Source organism: Bacillus rossius, chromosome 3 (genome assembly GCF_032445375.1).
Source record: "Bacillus rossius redtenbacheri isolate Brsri chromosome 3, Brsri_v3, whole genome shotgun sequence".
In the NCBI taxonomy this organism is placed as follows: Eukaryota; Metazoa; Arthropoda; class Insecta; order Phasmatodea; family Bacillidae; genus Bacillus; species Bacillus rossius.
In genome coordinates, this window is record NC_086332.1 from 11,671,405 (window position 1) to 11,694,038 (window position 22,634).

The 22,634-nt window shown below is 39.1% G+C and overlaps 1 protein-coding gene across 1 annotated transcript; it reads right to left on the minus strand.

The window, feature by feature from the left end:
* Positions 1-292: 292 nt before the first annotated feature.
* LOC134530216 (UDP-glycosyltransferase UGT5-like) lies at positions 293-22,390 on the minus strand. Its single transcript, XM_063364882.1, has 5 exons — positions 22,268-22,390; positions 11,420-12,250; positions 10,464-10,686; positions 8,321-8,540; positions 293-1,828 (listed from the first exon to the last, which is right to left on the minus strand). Exons 2-5 carry the CDS (start codon positions 12,248-12,250, stop codon positions 1,522-1,524), a joined length of 1,581 nt encoding a protein of 526 aa, XP_063220952.1. The 5' UTR covers positions 22,268-22,390; the 3' UTR covers positions 293-1,521.
* Positions 22,391-22,634: the final 244 nt, after the last annotated feature.

A 22,634-nucleotide genomic window follows, 5' to 3' on the forward strand; every position in this document is an offset into this window, starting at 1 on the left:
AAGATACTGTACAGTTGTCGTTTTGAATTTGGTTTTCGAAGTCGTAATTACTGGGCTTGCCAAATGTTATGATGATGATGATGATGATGACGATGATGATGATGATGATGGTAATTGGTTGCGGCATGCGGGAGTGAGGGGCCCAGTCACCGCTTCGAAGTGTCAATGAGATAATTTTTTTTTGTTTACCTCGGCCAGGGACGGAAAACATTTCTTTACACTTCTAAAAAAGAACTGTATTGTGATCTCGGATATGGAATTCTCATAAATAAGCTTAAAATAAAACAAACTATGCTTGTTTAATACAAAATATATTTCTGGCATCTAGTTCCAAAAAAAAAAAAAAGTATACTGTGTATAGCTGTATTCATTACTTTGAGTTTGTGATTTTTCGCATTTTGAAAATCTTGCGCATCCTGAAATATTCAAAAGCATAATAATCGTTATATGTACCTAAACATGTATTTATACTGTTTACCATTAAAACTATATTGCAATTGACGCAATTTAACAAATTTTTTTTGTATTCTTTTTGAGTTACAGTAATATTCTTTAAAAACAATATTAGAGGAGGCATGATTTTTTTGATAAATGTATCTATATGGCAATTTTCTTAAATAAAATGCATCAATATACACTGTTACAAGAAAGCATATGTGTTTCTATCATTATTTTGTCTAAATCATCGTTCCATACCTAAGGCAGTTTACATTGCACACTAACATCTTTAGTAATTTTTTTAATGTAAATTTCTTTATATTTGTTTTTCTTTGCTATAACATAATATCCTGGGTGACATATCTTGTTCTTCTGTTAGGGGCTTCGATACCAACAAATGCCATATTTATAAAGAAAAAAATAACTTGCCGCTCATATTACCGTAAAGTAAAGAAGGTTGCGCTGCCTTTGGTTGCTTGTTATTAATCACAAATTTACAGTAACCGAAACTACATTGCTACTGGTGGCTTGACAGCAGCCACAGTTTGCTGAACGCTGCTCTCCTATTGGTGGTAAAGGAAGAATAGTAAGTTTTTAACTCTAGTATTTCCCCCCATAAGCTGGAGCGCTTGTCATGCATGTTGCACGAAATAGAAGTATTTATCTACAAGACTGTGACCGATGGCATTGCTGCTCTGATCACAAATACTTCTCGCAATGAATCGCAGACTGTAATCGGGATTTTTATATTAAAAAAACGGAAAATTTGATTCATTTTGGCGAATTTTCAGGAAATGTTGGCAAATTTTGAGTACTTTATAACTATTTCTGCCAAAAAGTTTTGGTCAAGGTAAAAAGCCAAAGGTTAATGTTAAATTTCAAAGTCAAATGTCAAGATAATCCAAGATGGCCGCCGTGATGTCACAATCCAAGATGACGGACAATCTCCTCGCTCTTCACCCATAATACAGCACCAGGAGAAACGTTTATATACTACTCAGAAGCACACGGAGAAACCATCAGCAGTCTTGACAATGTGCGCTGAAAACTTGTACAGTAAATACTTTCTTGTATGCATTGCCACTATTTACTTTTGAGTTTCATCGTCTGCTTCGATGAAGCGTGCTTCCGGATGCCGGGAGAGAACCTGCGTGCGGCAGACCTCAGCAACAAGAACAGCAGGGTCGAGACGACGGCAAACCCTAAGAGCAGCACCGCAGCTACATCTAGCAGCAAGTACTGGTACCAAGCTAGATCCGCGGCAGCGGAGCGGAGATGGGGCGCCCCTCCATGCCTGACGACATACTCGATCCAGAACATGGCAGTATCCAGCGGCGACATTGGCCCGTCGCGGAGAATTCTAGAGATGCGTTTGGCATTCTCTGCGTAACTGAAAAAAAAAACAAAGCCCACAAAATTGTTTTCAGCTGATTTACTCAACGAAATCAACAATGCCGTGTACTAATTACTGTTTTACACCGGTATTCATGCTACATCATGCGACACAACATCCACCATGCTGTACAAAAGTTAAGCTTCAATTCACGCATCTGTGTGACAGAGTTTCACATGACACTATTACGCGCAGAGCCTTAAGGTGACGGGACTTGCAAGATTAACAAACAGTTCTCTCCGGACCAACTGATTACCCACTAAGCGCCTATTATTACGAGCCAATCAATGCATGAGACCACGAGCTCCCTTCACACTTCAGGTTTTATTTGTCATAATTCAATGAGAAATTTTAAATAAAATCGAAAGAGGATGATTTACTGAAGTAAAGATATTTTAAACGGAACGTACGGCCTTTACGTCGCACAGACTGGTATTTGAGCTGAAAAGCTGGCCAAAAATCAAAAATGTCAACTTGAATGATTAGCTTTGGCCTTGGGTCCCAAAACAGGCAGATAAATATGACATCTTGTGGCAGTGTCCCCACTTCAGTAGGACTAACCAGACTTCTGTACAAGCAGTTGGAACCCAGCACTCACGTGGCATGGTTGTCTTTGTTCGCGGCATTACAGTATGTTAACGAAACTTGTTTTGTGTTGTTTTCGTGTTATAAGTGGTTTTGGTGAAATAATTTTTTATGGATGTGTTTGAGCAAGGTATGTACCTTTTTACTGACCATTTTTTATTTATTTAAGACTGTTATTTTTAATGTTCATGCCATTCTACAAACCTCACAAAAATCACGTCAATTTTTTTCGTAATTTTTACATAAGTGAATGTTTTTAAACATGTTGTACTCATTTGTACTACTTCAAAGTTGTACTTTATGATACTTCAGAATGTCTATTTTCAGAATGAGAAGTCAAAGTTTTCCCCAATTTTCACAAAAAATAATAATGACCATAAATAGATAAGATTACGGTTTTTCATTTATTTATTTTTTTGATTATTTTCAGGTTCTCAGGCATCAGTCATGTCTATGACTCGAAAACAACTACACTAGCTTATAAGAGGAAGTGCAGAAAGGCTCTTTGATGCAAAGCTCAAAGAATTAGAAAAAAGTTAGCTGAAATTACGAAGTGCCCTTCTAAGAAATTTTATTATCGGAATTGACAAACATTATTAACAGTTTTAAGATTGTTTACAAGTGAAAATGAACCGCATGTAACAGTACAGAAAGTAGTTTCTTGGAAAATAATCGAGACTGGTTAAATGAAGATGTTTATTTACCTACTGCCGCAGATAGTTTATTGAAAGGAAGACCGAGTAAAGAATTCGGGGAATCAAGTGATCGATCAAAGCGCCGAAAAACAATAGAACTTAGAAATAATGTTCCTGTAGATGAATTGACTTACGCAGCGCAAATGAGTAATCGTGCGGCAGGCAATAAAGATGTGGTTAAAGTACTTAAAGACATAACAAAGTCTCCAACCAGAGCAACAAAGTTTCGCAAAGCAGTCGCTGCTGGTAGTCAGTGTACTAATACCAAAAAACACTCACCGGAAGAGGCTTTGGTAATATTTGTGGAAGCTAACTTATCAATGAGTCAGTACGAAGTTATACAGCAACTAACAAAGATGTGTACCCCTGTTATAAATATGTTCAAAAAGCAAAACAAGATTGTTACCCGAAAAATATTGTCGGTGAAACGTGTGCTGAAGTAAAATTGCAAGATTTGGTGGATCACACAACAATGAGATTGTGCAAGTATTTAGAAGAAGTATTAGATGCCTATAGTCATGAAGTAACTAAAGATTTTGTGCTAGTCTTTAAGTGGGGATGTGAGGGATCTCAGCAAAGCCAATACAAACAAAAATTTAAACATAATGAAGACAGTGATGCTAAAATTTTCCTCAGTTCTCTTGTGCCTTTAAGATTAATGTCTGGTAAAAAAGTCATATGGCAGAATCCCTGTCCATCGTCATCTAGATTCTGCAGGCCTATTAGAATTAGATTTATTAAGAGAACAAGGACATCACAAACGAAGAGATTGAATACATAGAAAATCAATCAAAAAATTTGATAGCAAACAAATATCAGCGAAAAAATAAAAATAAAACACTTGTTACTTCCCACAATGGTGGACGGAAAAGTGTGCAACGCAGCCACTCACACTGCATCAACAATGCGCTGCTATATATGTGGTAGCACGTCAAAAACTTTTAATGATTTATCAATAAGAAGCATGGAAGATCCAGAGACTTTCAAATTTGGATTATCCATTTTGCACGCTAGGATTAGATTCTTTGAATTCCTTTTACATTTATCGTATAAGATAAAAGCAGAAGTACACAAAGGTCGCGCCACAGCTAAAAATGACAAAGAAAACATAAAAGTCGCCAAAGAAGAAATCCAAAAACAATTGAAGGAAAACTTGGGATTGCTGGTGTACGTACCTAAAGTTGGTTATGGCAATACAAATGACGGCAATACATACCGTAGATTTTTCGGTGACGTTAATGTAGCAGCTGCCATTACAGGGATAGATCTCGAAGTGATTCTCCGATTTAAAATAATATTGGAGGTGATATCTTCTGGTTACGACATAAATGTCGAAAAATTTGGTACATAGGTACACCATGGATACTGCAAAGAATTATGTAGAATTGTATGCCTGGCAACCTATGTCACCAACAGTTCACAAGATATTAATTCATGCTCCGAGTATTATATCGCATGCTTTGTTACCAATTGGTCAGTTGTCGGAAGAGGCTGCAGAAGCGAGGAACAAACATTTTCGCCAGTACAGAGAAAGCTTCTCCAGAAAATTCAAGGATAGATTGTAATGAGGACGTTTTAAATAGGTTCTTGTTAACTTCGGACCCATTTTTGAGTGGCATTAGATCTAACTTAAAAAGAAAAAGGCAGACAATATCAAAGGAAGTCTTAGAGTTTTTACAACCAGCTGGTTACATTGATGATAGTGATAATGATGATGAAATGCTGTAAGTTGTATTATTACTTTTGGTAACCTGTGTCTGTTTAATATCTATTAATTTTGTACTTAAATTATTTAATTATTTATTTTTGTTATATACCCAATCAAGACTGTAGCCAGTATAATTTATATGGGTTGTGCTTGAGTAAACAGCTCTCTCTCTCTCTCTCTCTCTCTATATATATATATATATATATATATATATATATATATATATAACTTTATTGATATAAATAGCTTTTAGCTGAATAATTAACACCTGGGCACAAAAAAACCCAAAAAAAATATTTTTGGCCAGCTTTTTAGCTCAAATACCAGTCTGTGCGTCGCTTCCAGAGTTTTCGAGCGAGTTGCCTGACTCTTGAGTCGTTGAACGAGACTTGATAGCGAGTGTGACACAATAAAACTGACCCGGGTTCAATGTGTCCTGCATTTTTCTGAGCTAGCTTGGAATGTTCTCGGTGGTCTCGACCGTGGCAGCCAGACCAGTTCATCAGGATTCACGCTGCGAGGCGCACCGACGCGCGACGGCGTCCGAATTCGGCCGAAGACCACCAGCCCGACGCCGCGGAGGATGGCGTCGGGGCGCTGGTCGGCGCCAGAGACGGGCGTCGAGAGATTCGCCCGCGGGCGTTGATCACTCGCTGGGCGAGTAGGGAGCCCGTCAACGAGTAACACGCGCAGCCGCGACGCGCCTGCGCCACCAGTGACGTCGCAGCTCCAGCACGGATTTGAGTCCCAACGCCCACGACATGTCACTCGCACGACGAGTGCCTGTCCGCAACGACAACCCGGGAAATCGACTTCGAGCCGAACAGTCACGAGTGGCTACACGTCGCACGAGTTGCGACTCCGGACCAGAGACACCGGGGGAAGACTACCCGGATGTATTGGAGCTACCGACGAGTTCGCTGGGTGGGATATAGTCCTTACTGCCGTCAACTCGCGGAGCAAGTAGCGGTTCAGAAAGAACAGCCCACTAGAGGGGTCATCGACTAGTCTTAACGAGGCGCCACTCGCTGGGCTCCGTTCCGCAGAGGCGGACGACGGCGCACCTGTGTTCTCGTACCAAGTGCGTCTCTGCCTGAGGACGGGAGCAGATAGCAGTTCCCGAAAGGTCGCTTGTTTCTGTTTTGGAAAACTATTGTGTTTGTTTCGTCTTTTCGTTTTGTCGTGTTTTTGTCCCGTTTCAACTGTTGTGCTGAATTTTTTTGGGTTCAATATTTTTGTGCTGCCATCATTTGTGTTTATTTTTTTTTTTTCGTTCTCTACTGTTTTGGAAAACTATTGTGTTTGTTTCGTCTTTTCGTGTTGTTGTCTCGTTTCAACTGTTGTGCTGAATTTTTTTGGGGTTCAATAATGTTGTGCTGTCATCATTTGTGAGGGTTTTTTCATTCTGTTAGTCCATTGTTCTTTGTTTTTCTTTATTTGTTGACCATATTCATGTTATGGAATATTATGTGGTGTTTATATCCTGTTGACAACAGCAATGTTTTGCTTAATTTGTGTTTTTGTCTTTTGGGTTTTTTGTAGTTTTCTTTTCTACAGACATACATGTACTAAGCAATGGCGTATGTCCAAAAGCTTACATAAAGTCATGCACTCCCATTGCACAAATCTTTCAAAGATAATGACGGCGGACGAGTCATCTAGGAGTGGTGACTGTTCCTTGGTGCCCAGCCATCAGACTCCCTTCATTACACGACGCAACGGCAGGCGAGGACTCGCCCTGAATCCTGCCGCACTCTCCGGCGGCGAGTAGTAAACCCGCATAAGAATTTGGATTCTCAAAATTAATTTTTACATCCACTTATGTTGTGGAATTTTCAATTGCACGTAATTGTGAGAAACTCTGTCAATATTGTTTGTTTTCTAGGCAGCTAAATAACGCCCAGTTATCACCTTTGATGTATTTTTTTTCTTCATAACTTTGCATGGGGATGCAAAAGTGACTCAAGTACCATTGCAGAAAGACGTTAAATGTTAATTGTCATAATTAATGGAAGGCAACTTTGTTCAAAGGCATGCATGGTTTTGAAGCTCCGCGCTTTATGAAGCTACTCCAGATATTTCTCGTTTGGTTGTTTTGTTTTCTTAATGTGCTAACATTGGTTTATATTACATTACATTTTTGTAATAAATGTATTGTTTGAACCTTTAGTGTTTCTATTAGTCAATCGCCCGTGCCCCCCCCCCCCTTTTCGACCAATTATAACAATATAATATCAACAATTAAAATTAAATCGAATATACATAAGCGTCTTCCCTTCTTAAGTAATTCGATGCATGTTATGTTCCTTAATTCTGCTTGCAAGAATGGTTTTCATCTGGGATACTTTTTCTTCTTCCATGAAACGCGTTACTTTGAGAAAAACTTTCTAATTGGCTGTGCGATACACAGTAGTTCCAGCAGCACAGGTATTGTAAGCTATGAAGACTCAAAACCAAAACTACGATTGGTTGCGTGCCACTTGAAAGGTCGTGCGGAGCATACTTCCAAGACTAACATTTCTTCGCTCCTGCTTCTAGAGGGAGGGTATCTCCACCTGACGCCCGCAAGCTAAGCTGTCGGGTACTATCAACAGCATTGCAGGCATATCTACACACAACCTGTTTACTTTCGACGACCGGCATGGAAAAAAAAATGCGTTAATTTTTTCCAAAATTGAAAAAAAAAAAAAATTAAATTGCTCATTACTGCCTTCTGTACGAGTATAGCCCAACCAGAATTGTGGATTGTGAGTTGTTTCCTGGACAAGAATTGCATTAATTTTTTTAACAAATGTTTAACTAAGGCAACTCTTATCTTGAATGTGTGATAGCGTTTACATTCAGATTTGTAGCATTTATGCTGCGGTTGACACCTAAAAATTATAGTATTGTGAAACGGTCACTTTCCACATTAGTTACCAATGAAAAAAAAATAATTTGTCTGTAAAGTCGGTTTACGGACGATAGTTTAACGTGACAACGTCATAACAAAACATTGATGAAATTATTGCATACTTTATGAATAAAATTGAATAATTTTTATTGAATTATCACTATTTTTTATGGATACAAAGAAGGAGTGAAATGAAATATACAATTTAATTTATAAATTTACTTTTATTTGCACTCATTAATTCAAATATGTTTATTACTTTAACGAAGAGATTATTTTATCTATAACTTTTATACATGTTTGCTATTTAACTTCTTCCAACCTGTGTTATTCTGTTAAGGATAGGACGATGATAGGAAAAGTAGGAAACGAATGGGAGTGTTTCAAGTTTAATGTGCCTCGAAAAAGTCAAATCGATGAATGTTCTAATGAGTGGAAGAGAGGTAGATGTGGCGCAAGCGTACAATGAGCGTAACGGAACACAGCGTAACGGGACAATGTGCGTAACGGGAACCTTTTTCGTGCGTGTAGCCGGCGTTCATTGATTTATTAGATGTTGTCACGTCAAAAAACTCTAGTTTTATTTGGAAACATAAATGTTTAAATACCTGCTGTTCTCCAGGACTGTCTTGAGAGCAGTCATAACTGTATTTTTGTTGATGGCACCGTAGTCCAGTTTCACAGCAATCCCTTTCTCCACATAGGACCTGACATTGAAGAACTGGTCTCCGAACAGTGGGATGGCCACCATGGGAACTCCAAAATAGGCAGCCTCCATTGTTCCCATCAGTCCGCCGTGCGTCACGAATGCCTTCACATTTGGATGACCTGTAAAACAAGACCTCGTGTCAGTGATTAAAAGCAACTATTCCAATGACTACCAACGTCGGATACAAAACTAAACTTTGATCGTAGGCTTTCGTCTTCAAAGCTTTTAACTATTTTTTGGCATTTTTTTGGGACGTGATATTCGGACGTGGTCTTAACCCAAGAAAACCAAGAAGTAACTAGTTAAAAACTTTTTTTTCGTTACTTTATTGAAGTTTTACATACATGAGTTTCGCAAGTACATATGTACAAACTAGCACAGATAAAGATTTTTAATAGAGCTAGCTGTGGTTTTTGTCGTTGACGATTTAGATTTCCATTTCATCACAAAGTATTCTCATGGACTCAGTAGTGTATATATCTATGGAAATTTATAATGCTGTATCTGTAACTGCTTACTTCGCGTAAGCTAAGGATGAAGTCAATTTGATCGTTGTTCTAAGGAAATCTGTACTAATGATAACAATTTTCGAGTCATAAACTCTATACATTGGATAAAATTATGAAAAAAAAAATTGCACATGGCTATTGAAATAATTGAGAATTCAAAAATATAAGGGTTTTTAAATTTTTTTTTTTGTGTTTGTCTGTTTGTTCGAGCATCAATCGAAAGTTTCTCCACGTATTTTGATGAAAATTTTTTAAATAAATATTTTTGGTTAATTTAAAAAATAGGCTATATATAATTACAGAAATCCACCTCTATGGGGGTGAAAAAAGGGTAAATATGATTTTAAGATAATTAATCATATCACTAAAACTAATAAAGTTTGAGTAAATATATTAGGTCTAAGAATTAACATAGGAAAAGTACCAACTTTAATTGTTATTTTGCAAAATTCAACCCCTAAGGGGTGAAAAAGGGGTAAGTGTTTTAAAAGATTAATTATTATATCCAAGAATTTAACTAAGCATAATAAATGATTTTGAGTACCAAAAATAAACATGCGAAATATACTAACCACAAATATTATATTTCACAAAATTAAACCCCTAACGGGGTGAACAAGTTGTAAATATGTTATTAAGATTAATAATTATATCCCTGAATTTAACTAAGCATATAGTAAAGGATATTGTGTACCAATAATAAAATATACCAACCCCAAATTTTATGTTTTGCAAAATTCAACCCTTAAGGAATTAAAGGGTAAATATAATTTTTAAGATTAATACTTTTATCTCCGATTTTAATTAAGAGTGGTAAATTATATTTGGGTACCAATAATAAATAGGACGAAAACTACCTACAAAAATATTTACATTTTGTGAAATTCAACCCCTAAGGTATTAAAAAGGGGTAAGTATGTTTTAAAGATTGATAGTTATATCTCTGAATTTAATTAAGAGTAATAAATGTATTTGGGTAACAATAATAAAAAGACGAAAACTACCTACAAAAATTTTTTTCCTGCAATATTCAACTCCAAATGTGTGTGAAAGGGGTAATTATAGTTATATATAATTATATTTCCGAATTTAAGTGTGTGAAATTATTTTGGGTACCAATAATAAACATACGAAAACTTCCAACTAAAATTTTTCTCTTTCGAAATTAACTTCTATAGGGTGAAAAAGGTATTTTTTTTAAATAAATAATTATATCTCAGAATTAATTGGGCGTAATAAATGATATTGGGTACCAATAATAAACATACGAAAACTACCAACCACAGTTTTGACCATTTTGCGAAATTCAACCCCTAAGGGGTGAAAAAGAGGTTAATATAACTTGAAGATAAACATATATTATGTTCATCTGGAACAATGTATCTTTAAGACCGGAAAATAATTAAATAAATCTGTTCAGCTGGTTCTGTTTTAATTTACACGTTTAAAACCACAAAATAATTCACTCGCTTTTCATAATATTAATAGCCATTAAATTCAGAATGTTTTCGTTCACTCTGTTTGATAACATACTCAGAATCTCCAGCTGGGGCATCCACTTGGACACACGCACGTTGCCGGGCCGTCCAGGCATCGAACCCGACTCCCACTTCCACAAGACTCGCTGCGGCAGCTCCGAGAACACGTCCAGAAAAGCTTTGCGCATTTCCTCCGGGAACGAGTCCGACCGAACTGTGGACCCCAGACTGAAGTATATCACTCCGTGTTCGGATTCGTTTAGAAACCTCTCGATTTCCTGTGGGGCATAAATAGGACATTCTCACGTTTATCTTCCAAAAAAATTAGGAGCTACGTGAATGAAGACAATATTCACCACCATCATTCACAACCGACATATTTCGACAACAGTTGTCAGTGAGTCGCCAAACCATTGCAACTGTCATCATTGCCACTATTAAGCGCTTCCATTGTCGCGTACGTTAATATTATATTATAAAAAAAAATCTTTAACATGAACACTATGAACATTACTATTGTGGTTAATACATAACTACGAATTAAGCTATCTTATTTCTTGTCCAAAATCTTTTATAAAATATATATTTTTTTAATGTTATACGGACATAACAGTCTTTCCTCGGTGTTACCTCAGAGTTAACTACAAAATATCGGCAGCCTTCTTTTCACAGACGAGAGAGCCAAACCTCCGATCGTGCATCTTCGGTTTTTTTTTGTTCATTGTAAATAAATATGGCGGTGTTGATAAAATGATACTAATGGTCAATTAGGTTAGGTTAGCTACATTATAAATACGTTAAAAAATTGTGGACGGTTGATTTGGTTAGGATAGCTACATTAAAGATACGGAAAAAAAGCATGAACTTCGGGGAACTTCGGGTTATGGTTCTCTCGTCTGTGAAAAGAAGGCTGCCCACACAATATAGTCCTTTTTAGATCGGTTTCTGCAAAAAAAAAAACTCTCGTCGTGTCCACGGATTCAGTACAATCTCGTAAACACCCGGGCTCACCTGCGGAATCGCTCTCGGTTCCTTCACGTGGAGGCCGCCCACCTCCACGACCGCCGGCACCAGGGGCCTGGACTGGTGCAAGGCGGGGTGCGAGTTGACCACGAACAGGCTCATCCTGCTGGCCATCTCCTCGACCGTCGGCGCCAGCTCCCCGAAATGTCGCCGCACGACCTGGTTCGCCTTGGCGTTGAACAACCACCTGTACATGAGGTTGCTCGACCACAGGATCGCGGCGTTCGCGAGCCGCTCGGCGAGACTCATCCTGTCGTGATGGTCGGTGACGATCACCGGGACGTAGGAGGGGTTGTCCGGGTTGCCGAACCTCTCGCTGGTCCAGGGCAGCATCGCCGACGAGCTGATGCCGACGACGGAGGCGTTGAATCTGTGGGCGAAGGCGAGGAAGCAGTCCGTGTTGAATATCTCCACGATCACGAGGTCAAACCTCTCGTCGGATCCCAGCAGCTCCTTCACTTTCGGAGACGAATACGTGTATTCACACATCTGCGCTGCGATGTCGTATAGCAGACGATATATATTCACGATTCCCTTTCCGTCGAAACTATCAATTCCAAAAGCGTTAACTATAGTGTCCTCTTCTTTAAGGAGAGTTATGTCCTTGTAGTTTTTCGGAGCGACTTTTTCAGGGAAAGGACTTATGACTACAACTTCATGACCTCTTTCCGCGAGCCCCCTCATGATGGCCCCACTCATGATAAAGTGACTTTTAGCAGTGTGCGGGAACACTCCAAGTATCCTGTAACCCGTAGCAGGGGAGAGACTTTGTGCAAAGCACAGAGCGATGCTAAAGATAATCTTTACTAACAGCTCCATCTGAAACAAGGAAAAATAAGTATCTTATAATTCCACTAGTTGTTACTGAACTGAAATATATTCTACATTAAATAATATAATAATGTAATGAATTTTAATATTTATTGACTGTAATGATGTACTTGCGGCATACAGGTAAACACTCATGTAATCAAGAACTTAGGGAAAAAAAATCATTGACTTCCTATACTTGTTTTTGTACTCGACAGCAAAAGAGAAAGACAAAGCTTGTCTAAATAGGTATCTTAAAAGTGCATGTTTTGAATTGTTCTTCAGCAAGAAAATCCTACATGTTGTCAACACTGTTTTTCAATCTCTCACAAGTTTATAGGTCGGTCGAAATAAGATAACGTGGAAGGTTGAGAGAGTGAGTGAGAGAAAGAGAGAGAGAGAGAGAGAGAGAGAGAGAGAGAGAGAGAGAGAGGTGCCAGTGACGACGGATACCCCAAGGCGTCCCTCTGACGGCTACGATGATCGGGCGACCGGGTGGTATTCATATTTATGTCGAGCTATTCCTTCGTCAAGAAATTCTTACATTCATTCTTATTTAAATATGTGGGTGCCACAGACGTTGCTTGAGATTGTCTCAAGAGATCGCAAACAAGACAGTCTTGATGAAGACCATCTTAAGATAGTCCCATATTTCTTATTTCCGAGAGGGCATTCTCTTGTATCATAGTCGTTGCTCGAGAACACCATCGCATAAGCATGTTTCATAGTCGCTGAGACCTTGCTTAAGAACACGAATAAGACCGTCTTTGCCAAGACCACTGCAGACACGTCTCAAGCAATTATTGCTTGTTCAGATCGCAGTGTATAAAATAGCTGACTCTTGGGAACCTCGTATTTTTAAACTTACTTAACTCCTACATGAAGTGCTGAAGCAATTTGATATGTGTTTTAAATGAGTTTAGTGTTTGTTTGTGACCGGTGGTTACATTTTCAGGTGCTAAACAGACCCATTTATTTACATATCAATTACAGAACGAGTACAATGTATGTGGAAGGCGATGAGTTTAATGATGGTTGATAAAGTTCATATCACCATTAGAAAAATTAAATCGACATTCGTGACACCCAGAATCCATTAAAAATAATTTTAAAAAATTGTGGCATTTGGAGTAATAATATATAATCTCCCTCAGTAATTACCTTAAATATTTGGTAGCGTAATTATTGTTAAAGTAATATATGTCAGGCATAAAGATTAAGTCGATATTGTATCTGTGGTTCAAATCTTGCAATATGCCAAGCTATCTTTTTTTCAGTTACAGGTTATTTAATACAAATATAACTTTAAGAGAAATTATATTAATAATATTTTTTTGTTTATATAATTGTTATAATATAATAAAATATATAGCTAAGTCCATGGGTTTGGTTATTTCATACTCGGTAAGCTTTGTGACATATGTGTTTTACTTCTAACAAGATTCAATTACAGAATCACAAGTAACTTTAACAAGAAAAATTAACCTATTATATTAGGAAATGAATGTCTAATTTTATTTATGAATAAACGAACACTTTATAGGAACTTAACTACGTGCATGTGAGCCTTACATTAAAGAAAAACCCAATTCATTAGTATCCTTTTAATGTTATGTAACTGAAGTTTCAAATTCAATCTCTTTAACCCTAAATCTAATATATTTTTTAATGCTAAGACAACTTAGTTATTTGTTTGCAAGTGACGCGCAGAATGTAAAATATCAAAAATTAATTATAGGTTACATAGGTACTTTTAGAATAAATTCTGAAATTTTATAACATTACACATTTGATTCAATAGACAGTAACATGTTTACGAACTCCCTTAAAAAACCTATATCTTATCTGTATGAAGTTGTTACATCTCGTTAGAGCGATACCAAATCATTTTCATAATATTTTTAATATGACCGATTACAACTCCAAGGGGTGGAAAAAGCAGGGGATAAAGGAGAAATAAATTCATAATTTTCTTCACTATTAAATCTGTTACAATTTATTGTAAATCTTCAAATACTAAGAAAAACTTTCTTCTGAAACAAGTTTTGATAAGACGAACCATTACGAACAAAAATGGATCCGGGCTATGGAAATCTCGTTCCGAGGTTCATCCTGGATAGGTCCCAAGAGGGTCTACCCAGAATGAAAGACGGCCGTTAGCCCGGGCGGCAGCAACTAGGGGTCCCAAGCATGGTGCCCCCCTCCAGCGTTGAACTGGCTATTTATCCTCCCCCTCTTCAAGAGAACAGAGGCCGGTAGTGAGACGGAAATCCAGCCCCACCTCCAGGCACCCCGAGCCCCCAGGAAGTAGGAAGGAGGCTATTCTAGTACTTTCCTTCAGGAGAGGGAAACACCCAAGGCTTTGAATATATATACTGTATAGAAGTCGCGAGTGGATAGGATTTACTCTACGTTTTTCAGAAGCGTATGATGAGCAGCTTGGGAACTTCACCGCTGCAGTGCGCTGCCGTAACGCCCTGTATCGTCTTAGTTGTCATTTACACGTTAGAGCGCAGCGCTGTCGCCCGCTGTCATTCCCCGCACCACCCACCCATCATTCACTGCAGCTCAAGGTCGTTCAACGGGAGGGGGAAGGGGTGTTTGAAGAGTTCGACACTTGTTTGCTAGGGACCACCACAAGTCGATTCCCTAGAGATGGTGGCGATTGCGGCGGTGAATTAACCAACTACCTCAAAACCGTATTAGAAATTTTAACCTGGGCTGGCGACTTCTATACAGTATATATATTCAAAGCCCAAGGCGACCCATCGGGGAGATGGCCAACGGCACCTTACCCACTCCGAGACAGCCAGAATCTGCTTCAGCGGCGGGCCGGAATACCGTGCCTTTTCCAGCATCCACAGACCCAGCCCCCCCCCCCCCCCAGAGCAGACTCAGCCCCACCATCCCACCCCGAACACACCCCCACTCCCTCCAGGAAGTCCAAATGCTGCCGCCCGGTTGCGCACGGGGAGACACGCGGAGGCCGCCGTCCGGCATCACCATTTGCACGAATACAATTTCTATCATGATACAACATGGCTGAGTATTGATTTACAATTTTGTTTACGTGAACATATACAAGAACAAGGAATAATATGGAAAAAAAGTTTGGAATTAAAAATATATAACTTCCGTACTCTGTATACTATCAAAACCATTCTTATTTATTTTTATCCTTTTTAATATTATGTTGAACTTGTGTTGAAGATAAATTTTGATGTAAGCAATTATACCGCAAGTGGTGTGAAAGTAGGTACTCAAACAATATTGAAAAATTTTGTCTGAACAATTTTTGATGAGACGAAATATTACTGTTCGAGGTTGAAATAACAAAAGTGATTTTAAAATTTAAAATTCCTTCCTACGTAGCATACACTATTAGCTTCGTTCAAACTTATTGTTAAATTTCTAAACATAAAATTTTCTTATTTAATTTTAAAATTTATTTTGCTGTGTAGTTAAATATTATATTTTTATTAAACTGATATTTACGGTACCTTATCCTGAAGCTGAAGCAGAGTGACATTTCCACAAAAAAAAAATACAAAGAGCAGTTTTTCAGTTTCTCATTATTTGAAATGTTTTTTTTAATCATTTTGTTAAGGCTCGTTATTTAAAAAAGTAGTTATTCAGTACTAACAGTTATGGAGATGCTAGTTAAGTGTAGTTATACTTGAAAAATTGTAATACCGAGTTAATGGTTAATTAATTTAGGAAAACTACATTAAAACTATAGTGAAAAAGATTGATTAGTTTAGGTTAGCAACATAAAAAATATGGTAAAATATGTTAAATTGTTTCTTATGTCGTATTAGCGAAAATAACTATAGAAATGTAGCAGAGCTATTTTAAAAAAACAGTTTAACATATTTTTCGTATTATTTTAAAAATAGTATATTATTAAATCGTTGGATACATTATGTATTAACGTTAAACTTGCACAAGAAAGACAAAAGTATAGCAAGTTCTTAATAGAAGGTGTGCATCTTTGGGGTTGCAAAACACCTGTTTTTCCAGGTGTGATTCAAGAGTATTAAAACAATAAAAACTCTTCCTCACCTCAATATACAAACACAACTCAAATTCTGGAGTTTCAGTGCTCTGTGTGAAAAGTAGCAGAATATTTAACGAACGAGTCAAGTCGGCAAGGTTCGTATATATTCGTGTCTTTTCTGCTGACTTATTTCTACTCTGTCCAACACTTCATCCAGACCATCCTCTGTCTCCTGTAAATTCATACACGTAATACATGCCAATTTGCATCCCGCATGAATGTGCCAAGGGTTTTCCCTGTGTCTATGCAGGTTTTACCTGGGCCCAACCTATCTCTAGTCATAGTCTAGATTTAAGAGTAAGGGGAGTTAGTCATGGCACCAATCTTTGCCATTGCTGGCAAATCCCCTCCTAGCACATGAAGCATGCGACCCTCTCCCTGCATGGCTAATCCCAGCATGACTAGGCGTATAGGCTTCGGCCTGAGACGCACCTAGGTCCCTCCCTAACCCGGACCCCTCCAAAATACACTTAGTTTTAGTTAGGTTAGAAAAAAAATCCTCGTCAAGTCGGAAGTACGTCAAACAAGCTGTCCCTTGAGCACGGAGACTTCATGAAGCTTATCTTGTTCACAGAATATGGAACATGGATATTGAAATCGCTTCCTTGAGAAACAAGACGGTCTTCACCAAGATGGACTCAAGAGATCGCTCAAGACCTCGTCAAGTCGGAAGTACGTCAAACAAGCTGTCGCTTGAGCACGGAGACTCCATGAAGCTTATCTTGTTCACGGACTATGGAACATGGATATTGAAATCGCTGCCTTGAGAAACAAGACGGTCTTCACCAAGATGGACTCAAGAGATCGCTCAAGACCTCGTCAAGCCGGAAGTACGTCAAACAAGCTGTCGCTTGAGCACGGAGACTCCATGAAGCTTATCTTGTTCACGGACTATGGAACATGGATATTGAAATCGCTGCCTTGAGAAACAAGACGGTCTTCACCAAGATGGACTCAAGAGATCGCTCAAGACCTCGTCAAGCCGGAAGTACGTCAAACAAGCTGTCGCTTGAGCACGGAGACTCCATGAAGCTTATCTTGTTCACGGACTATGGAACATGGATATTGAAATCGCTGCCTTGAGAAACAAGACGGTCTTCACCAAGATGGACTCAAGAGATCGCTCAAGACCTCGTCAAGTCGGAAGTACGTCAAACAAGCTGTCGCTTGAGCACGGAGACTCCATGAAGCTTATCTTGTTCACGGACTATGGAACATGGATATTGAAATCGCTGCCTTGAGAAACAAGACGGTCTTCACCAAGATGGACTCAAGAGATCGCTCAAGACCTCGTCAAGTCGGAAGTACCTCAAACAAGCTGTCCCTTGAGCACGGAGACTTCATGAAGCTTATCTTGTTCACAGAATATGGAACATGGATATTGAAATCGCTTCCTTGAGAAACAAGACGGTCTTCACCAAGATGGACTCAAGAGATCGCTCAAGACCTCGTCAAGTCGGAAGTACCTCAAACAAGCTGTCGCTTGAGCACGGAGACTCCATGAAGCTTATCTTGTTCACGGACTATGGAACATGGATATTGAAATCGCTGCCTTGAGAAACAAGACGGTCTTCACCAAGATGGACTCAAGAGATCGCTCAAGACCTCGTCAAGCCGGAAGTACGTCAAACAAGCTGTCGCTTGAGCACGGAGACTCCATGAAGCTTATCTTGTTCACGGACTATGGAACATGGATATTGAAATCGCTTCCTTGAGAAACAAGACGGTCTTCACCAAGATGGACTCAAGAGATCGCTCAAGACCTCGTCAAGTCGGAAGTACCTCAAACAAGCTGTCCCTTGAGCACGGAGACTTCATGAAGCTTATCTTGTTCACAGAATATGGAACATGGATATTGAAATCGCTTCCTTGAGAAACAAGACGGTCTTCACCAAGATGGACTCAAGAGATCGCTCAAGACCTCGTCAAGTCGGAAGTACGTCAAACAAGCTGTCGCTTGAGCACGGAGACTCCATGAAGCTTATCTTGTTCACGGACTATGGAACATGGATATTGAAATCGCTGCCTTGAGAAACAAGACGGTCTTCACCAAGATGGACTCAAGAGATTGCTCAAGACACGACTATTAACACCAGCCTACGTCCTTGCCGGCTCGGGCAAAGTGCTTCGTCATCCTTCGCGGGCGAAGGAAGGTAGTTCAAGGCTCGTTAGGAGGTTCAAGACGATTGCGTGATCCGCTCGGAGGCTGGCATGGACTGGCGCGCACTCGGCCAAATGATTCAGAGATGGCGCTCCGCTGCCTTCTGCGGTATGAAGGCGAAGAGAGGACGCAACACCCAGTCCTGGACCCGGGGAGATTTCCCACAGTCCCCAACCCGGCCGGGAGTCGGAAAAGGCACTTCTTGTTCTCCAGTCACAAGATGAAACCACTTTTTTTTTTCAATACTACAAATATTTGACTTGTTAAAAGTTTTTTTTTTCATTACCAACGAACCAACCCCCCCCCCCCCCCCTTTTCCACCTTAAGGCCCCGCCGCCCGGCGCACATAGGCCGGCTTGCACAGTCGTGACTTGGGGCGAAGTGGAGTATTCTTCCATTTGATTATCCTGCCAAGTTTTTGCTCGGACTTCACTCGCCTGCCTCTGCAAGCGGCCCATAGTGTGTGCGGAGCTTCAGCAAAAAAAAAAAAAAAAAAAAAAAAAAAGGGGGGGGGGGGTGTTTGTCTGTAAAGTCGGTTCACGGACGATAATTTTACGTGATAACGTCATAAGAAAACATTGATGAAAATTTGCATATTTTTTAATTTTCAAATATTATTTACAGTTTTTTTTCAAATTTAATTTAAATAATTTTGTTTAAATATAATCACGAACAATTTGTTTAAAAAAAGCCCGCCTTAACCTGTTTGATAATATAGAAGGTTTTCCTCGCACGGTGGTTGGCCGGTTCTTGCACGCTCGGCTCAGGCGGAACGTGACAATGAGTCATGCTATTTCGTGCGTGCAGCCGGCGTTCATCGATTTATAAGACGTTATCACGTCAAAATAACACGCGATTTAAAAACTGCTCAAGATAATTGTGTGATGAGTGTTTTACGAAAAGCATTTAAAACTACCCTGTTTCCGTATTCAGTTTTTAAACTGCATTTTTTAGTAGATGTGATATGGTTAGAACGCCTATTCACAGAATAATATTTAGGCATGAAACATCCGATTCAAATTCTTGAAAGCACTCAAGGGACTTGCATTACACCTTTATCTTTATTTCTCCGCCATATACTGTTGTAGTTAAAACTCAAATATCATAGATTCTACATGCACGGCGAGAAAACTGCGCGCCAGTGCACAGGCATGCGCTTAGGGGCGATACTGCGCTAGAAGCACCGGCGAGCGTCGCACTTATCGTCCCGCTTCACTAACACAAATATACACCCGACTATACGGGACCCTTGATTCCTTATTTATGACCAATTTGGCATTAAAATGTTTCATTATAAAAATGTATCGACTGTGTGACAATAGTTGTGGCTTATTTAGACGATTACAAATTTACGTCCATGCCTCACCGGGACTCGAACCCAGAACCCCTCGCACCGAGCGTCGCAGTGCGTCCAGCTAAGCTACGGAGGTCGGTTATTATTTTGATCTTAACAATGGATGATACGGGAAATAGCTTACCGCTCTAGAAATCGGGATTCACACATAACTTAAACACACACAACTTGCCGAACCACTCAACTTAGAAACACCGTAACTTAACTATCACAACATGGAAAACAACAACTTAGAACTTCTATATCTTTAAAAAAAAAAAAAAAACACGTAACTCGGAAACACACAACGCCGAATGGCACAACTTAGAAATGCCGTAACTTAAGTTACAACTTAGAACTATGACAACAGAACTAACCTAACGTAGAAATATGTAACTTATAAACACACAACTCCAAACCACATAACTTATAAACACACAACTTATAACATGCATAACGTAGAAAATTATATCTTGTGCGTTTCTAAGTTATAACTGCACCCACAAAAATCGACCAGAGTACACATGAATAATTACTTTGATATTTATAGTACCATTTTTACACTGTCCAGTACCTACTATCTCTTGTAAAAAAAAGAACTAGACATTTTATAGCACTCTCTGATAAGATATCAGTCAAGAAAATAACTGTAAACGTAGATAACTTGCGTAATAGGTTGGTCTGGAGTTCTCAAGTAGAATCAGAAGAATCACTGATTTGTTCAGTTTCTTGAGTTCACGGTTTTGACACTATAAATATACCTCTTAGGAAATGTCTCTTTAGCGCTATATTTAGTATCCTTAAATTATTTTATTTTATATCGCATTTATTTTAACTATAACGAAATATTAAAATGTGCACGTAAATAATTAGAGTGGCATACTTAAATGCTAAGAGGTGACAAGCAATCTGAATTCCTATCGCTACAAAAGTTCGCTAACTCACACGAACTTATGCATATATACACACACTCACACGGAATGTAGCAAGTTTAATCGCGAAATTCTTAAAGTCATGTTTATTTCATATTAAATTTATTTAAGTTATCGAAAATATATTTCATTTGACACACAATAGTTTTGATACGTTTCCCGATGTCCAAACAGGTGAACTTATGCATGTGCGTGTTGGCACACGCGCGAGTCCGCCATCTTGACAGGTAAGATAACGCAACATGCCAGCATTCAACACCAGTGGTACCGCCTGGTAGTCCGCAGAGCTCGGAGGCTACGACAAATATGCGGGAGTCTTGAGGTCGCCTACCCGTGTTAGTTTTTTTTTTTTTTTTGACGTGACGTCTAATAAATCGATGTACGCCGGGAGCCCGCACGAAACGGTGTCCCGTAACGCACATTGTCCCCTTACGCTGTGTCCCGTTACGCTCATTGTACGCTTGCGCCGCATCTATCTCTTTTCCACTCGATTGGAACAATCATCGATTTTACTTTTTCGAGGAACATTAAACTTGAAACACTCCTATTCGTTTACAACTTTTCCTATCATCGTCCTATCCTTAACAGAATAACACAGATTGGAAGAAGTTAAATAGCAAACATGTATAAAAGTTATAGTTAAAATAATCTGTTCGTTAAAGTAATAAACACATTTCAATTAATGAGTGCAAATATAAGTAAATTTATCAATTAAATTGTAGATTTCATTTCACTCCTTCTTTGTATCCATACAAAATAGTGATAATTCAATAAAAATGATTCCATTTTATTCATAAAAGTATGCAATCATTTCATCAATGTTTTGTTATGACGTTGTCACGTTAAACTATCGTCCGTAAACCGACTTTACAGACAACTTTTTTTTTCTCTCTCTCTCTCTCTCTCTCTCTCTCTCTCTTCCACATTTTCGAATACCGATACTGCTGGTGGAAGACGGGTTGTCGGGGAAGCCTTCATTTCACAGATGAGAGAGCCACACCCGAAGTTCCCCGAAGTTCATGCTCGCTTCTTTTTTTTTTCCGTTCTATCTCATTGTATAAACCGGTGTGGCATTAAATTTTGCGGTCGATTAGGATAGGTTAGCTACATTATAAATACTTTAAAACATTGTGGATGGTTGGTTACATTAGGTAAGTATAGCTACTTTAAAAATACTGTAAAATCATTTTATGGTTGCTTAGCAAATAACTTTTAATATGTAGCTATCCAGGGCTAGGAAACCGTTTACATGATTTCACAGTATCTTTAATGTAGTTATCCTAACCAAATCAACCGTCCACAATGTTTTAAAGTATTTATAATGTAGCTAACCTAACCTAATTGACCATTAGTTATCATGAGTTGTATATTTATTTACAATGAACCAAAAAAAAAAAAAACCGAAGATGCACGATCGGGCGTTTGGCTCTCTCGTCTGTGAGAAGAAGGCTTCCCGGATTGGAGTCGCGACAAGACGAGGCTGGTGCATTTCGGAATCGAGCCCCAGCTCGCCACCGCCTCGGCCGAGTGGAGCCGTACTCACGCGAGGACCGGCTGCAGCTCCCGCAGCTGGGCAGCTCGACGGGGCAGTTGTCGGCGGCTGCGTCGGGCCTCTTCTGCCCCGCGTCGACGCATGCTCCCGCCTCGTGCATAGTCATGCTCGCTTAGCGCCGTTCAAGGTCGCGAAGATAGGCCTCGCTCACGAGGCGACCGTCTCGCAGCAGGTACTGTCGTCACTGTCTCATTTACTACGCCCGTGTAAACTGCTTCTCATTGAGAGAATTACAGAAAATTAATAAATTAAAATTAATGTGTATATATATATATGAGTCGTCCATTTCTAAAAGTGCCTAATTGACAAAATTGGAAATGTTGAGATTTTAATTGCATGGTGTTGGCACAACTGAAAT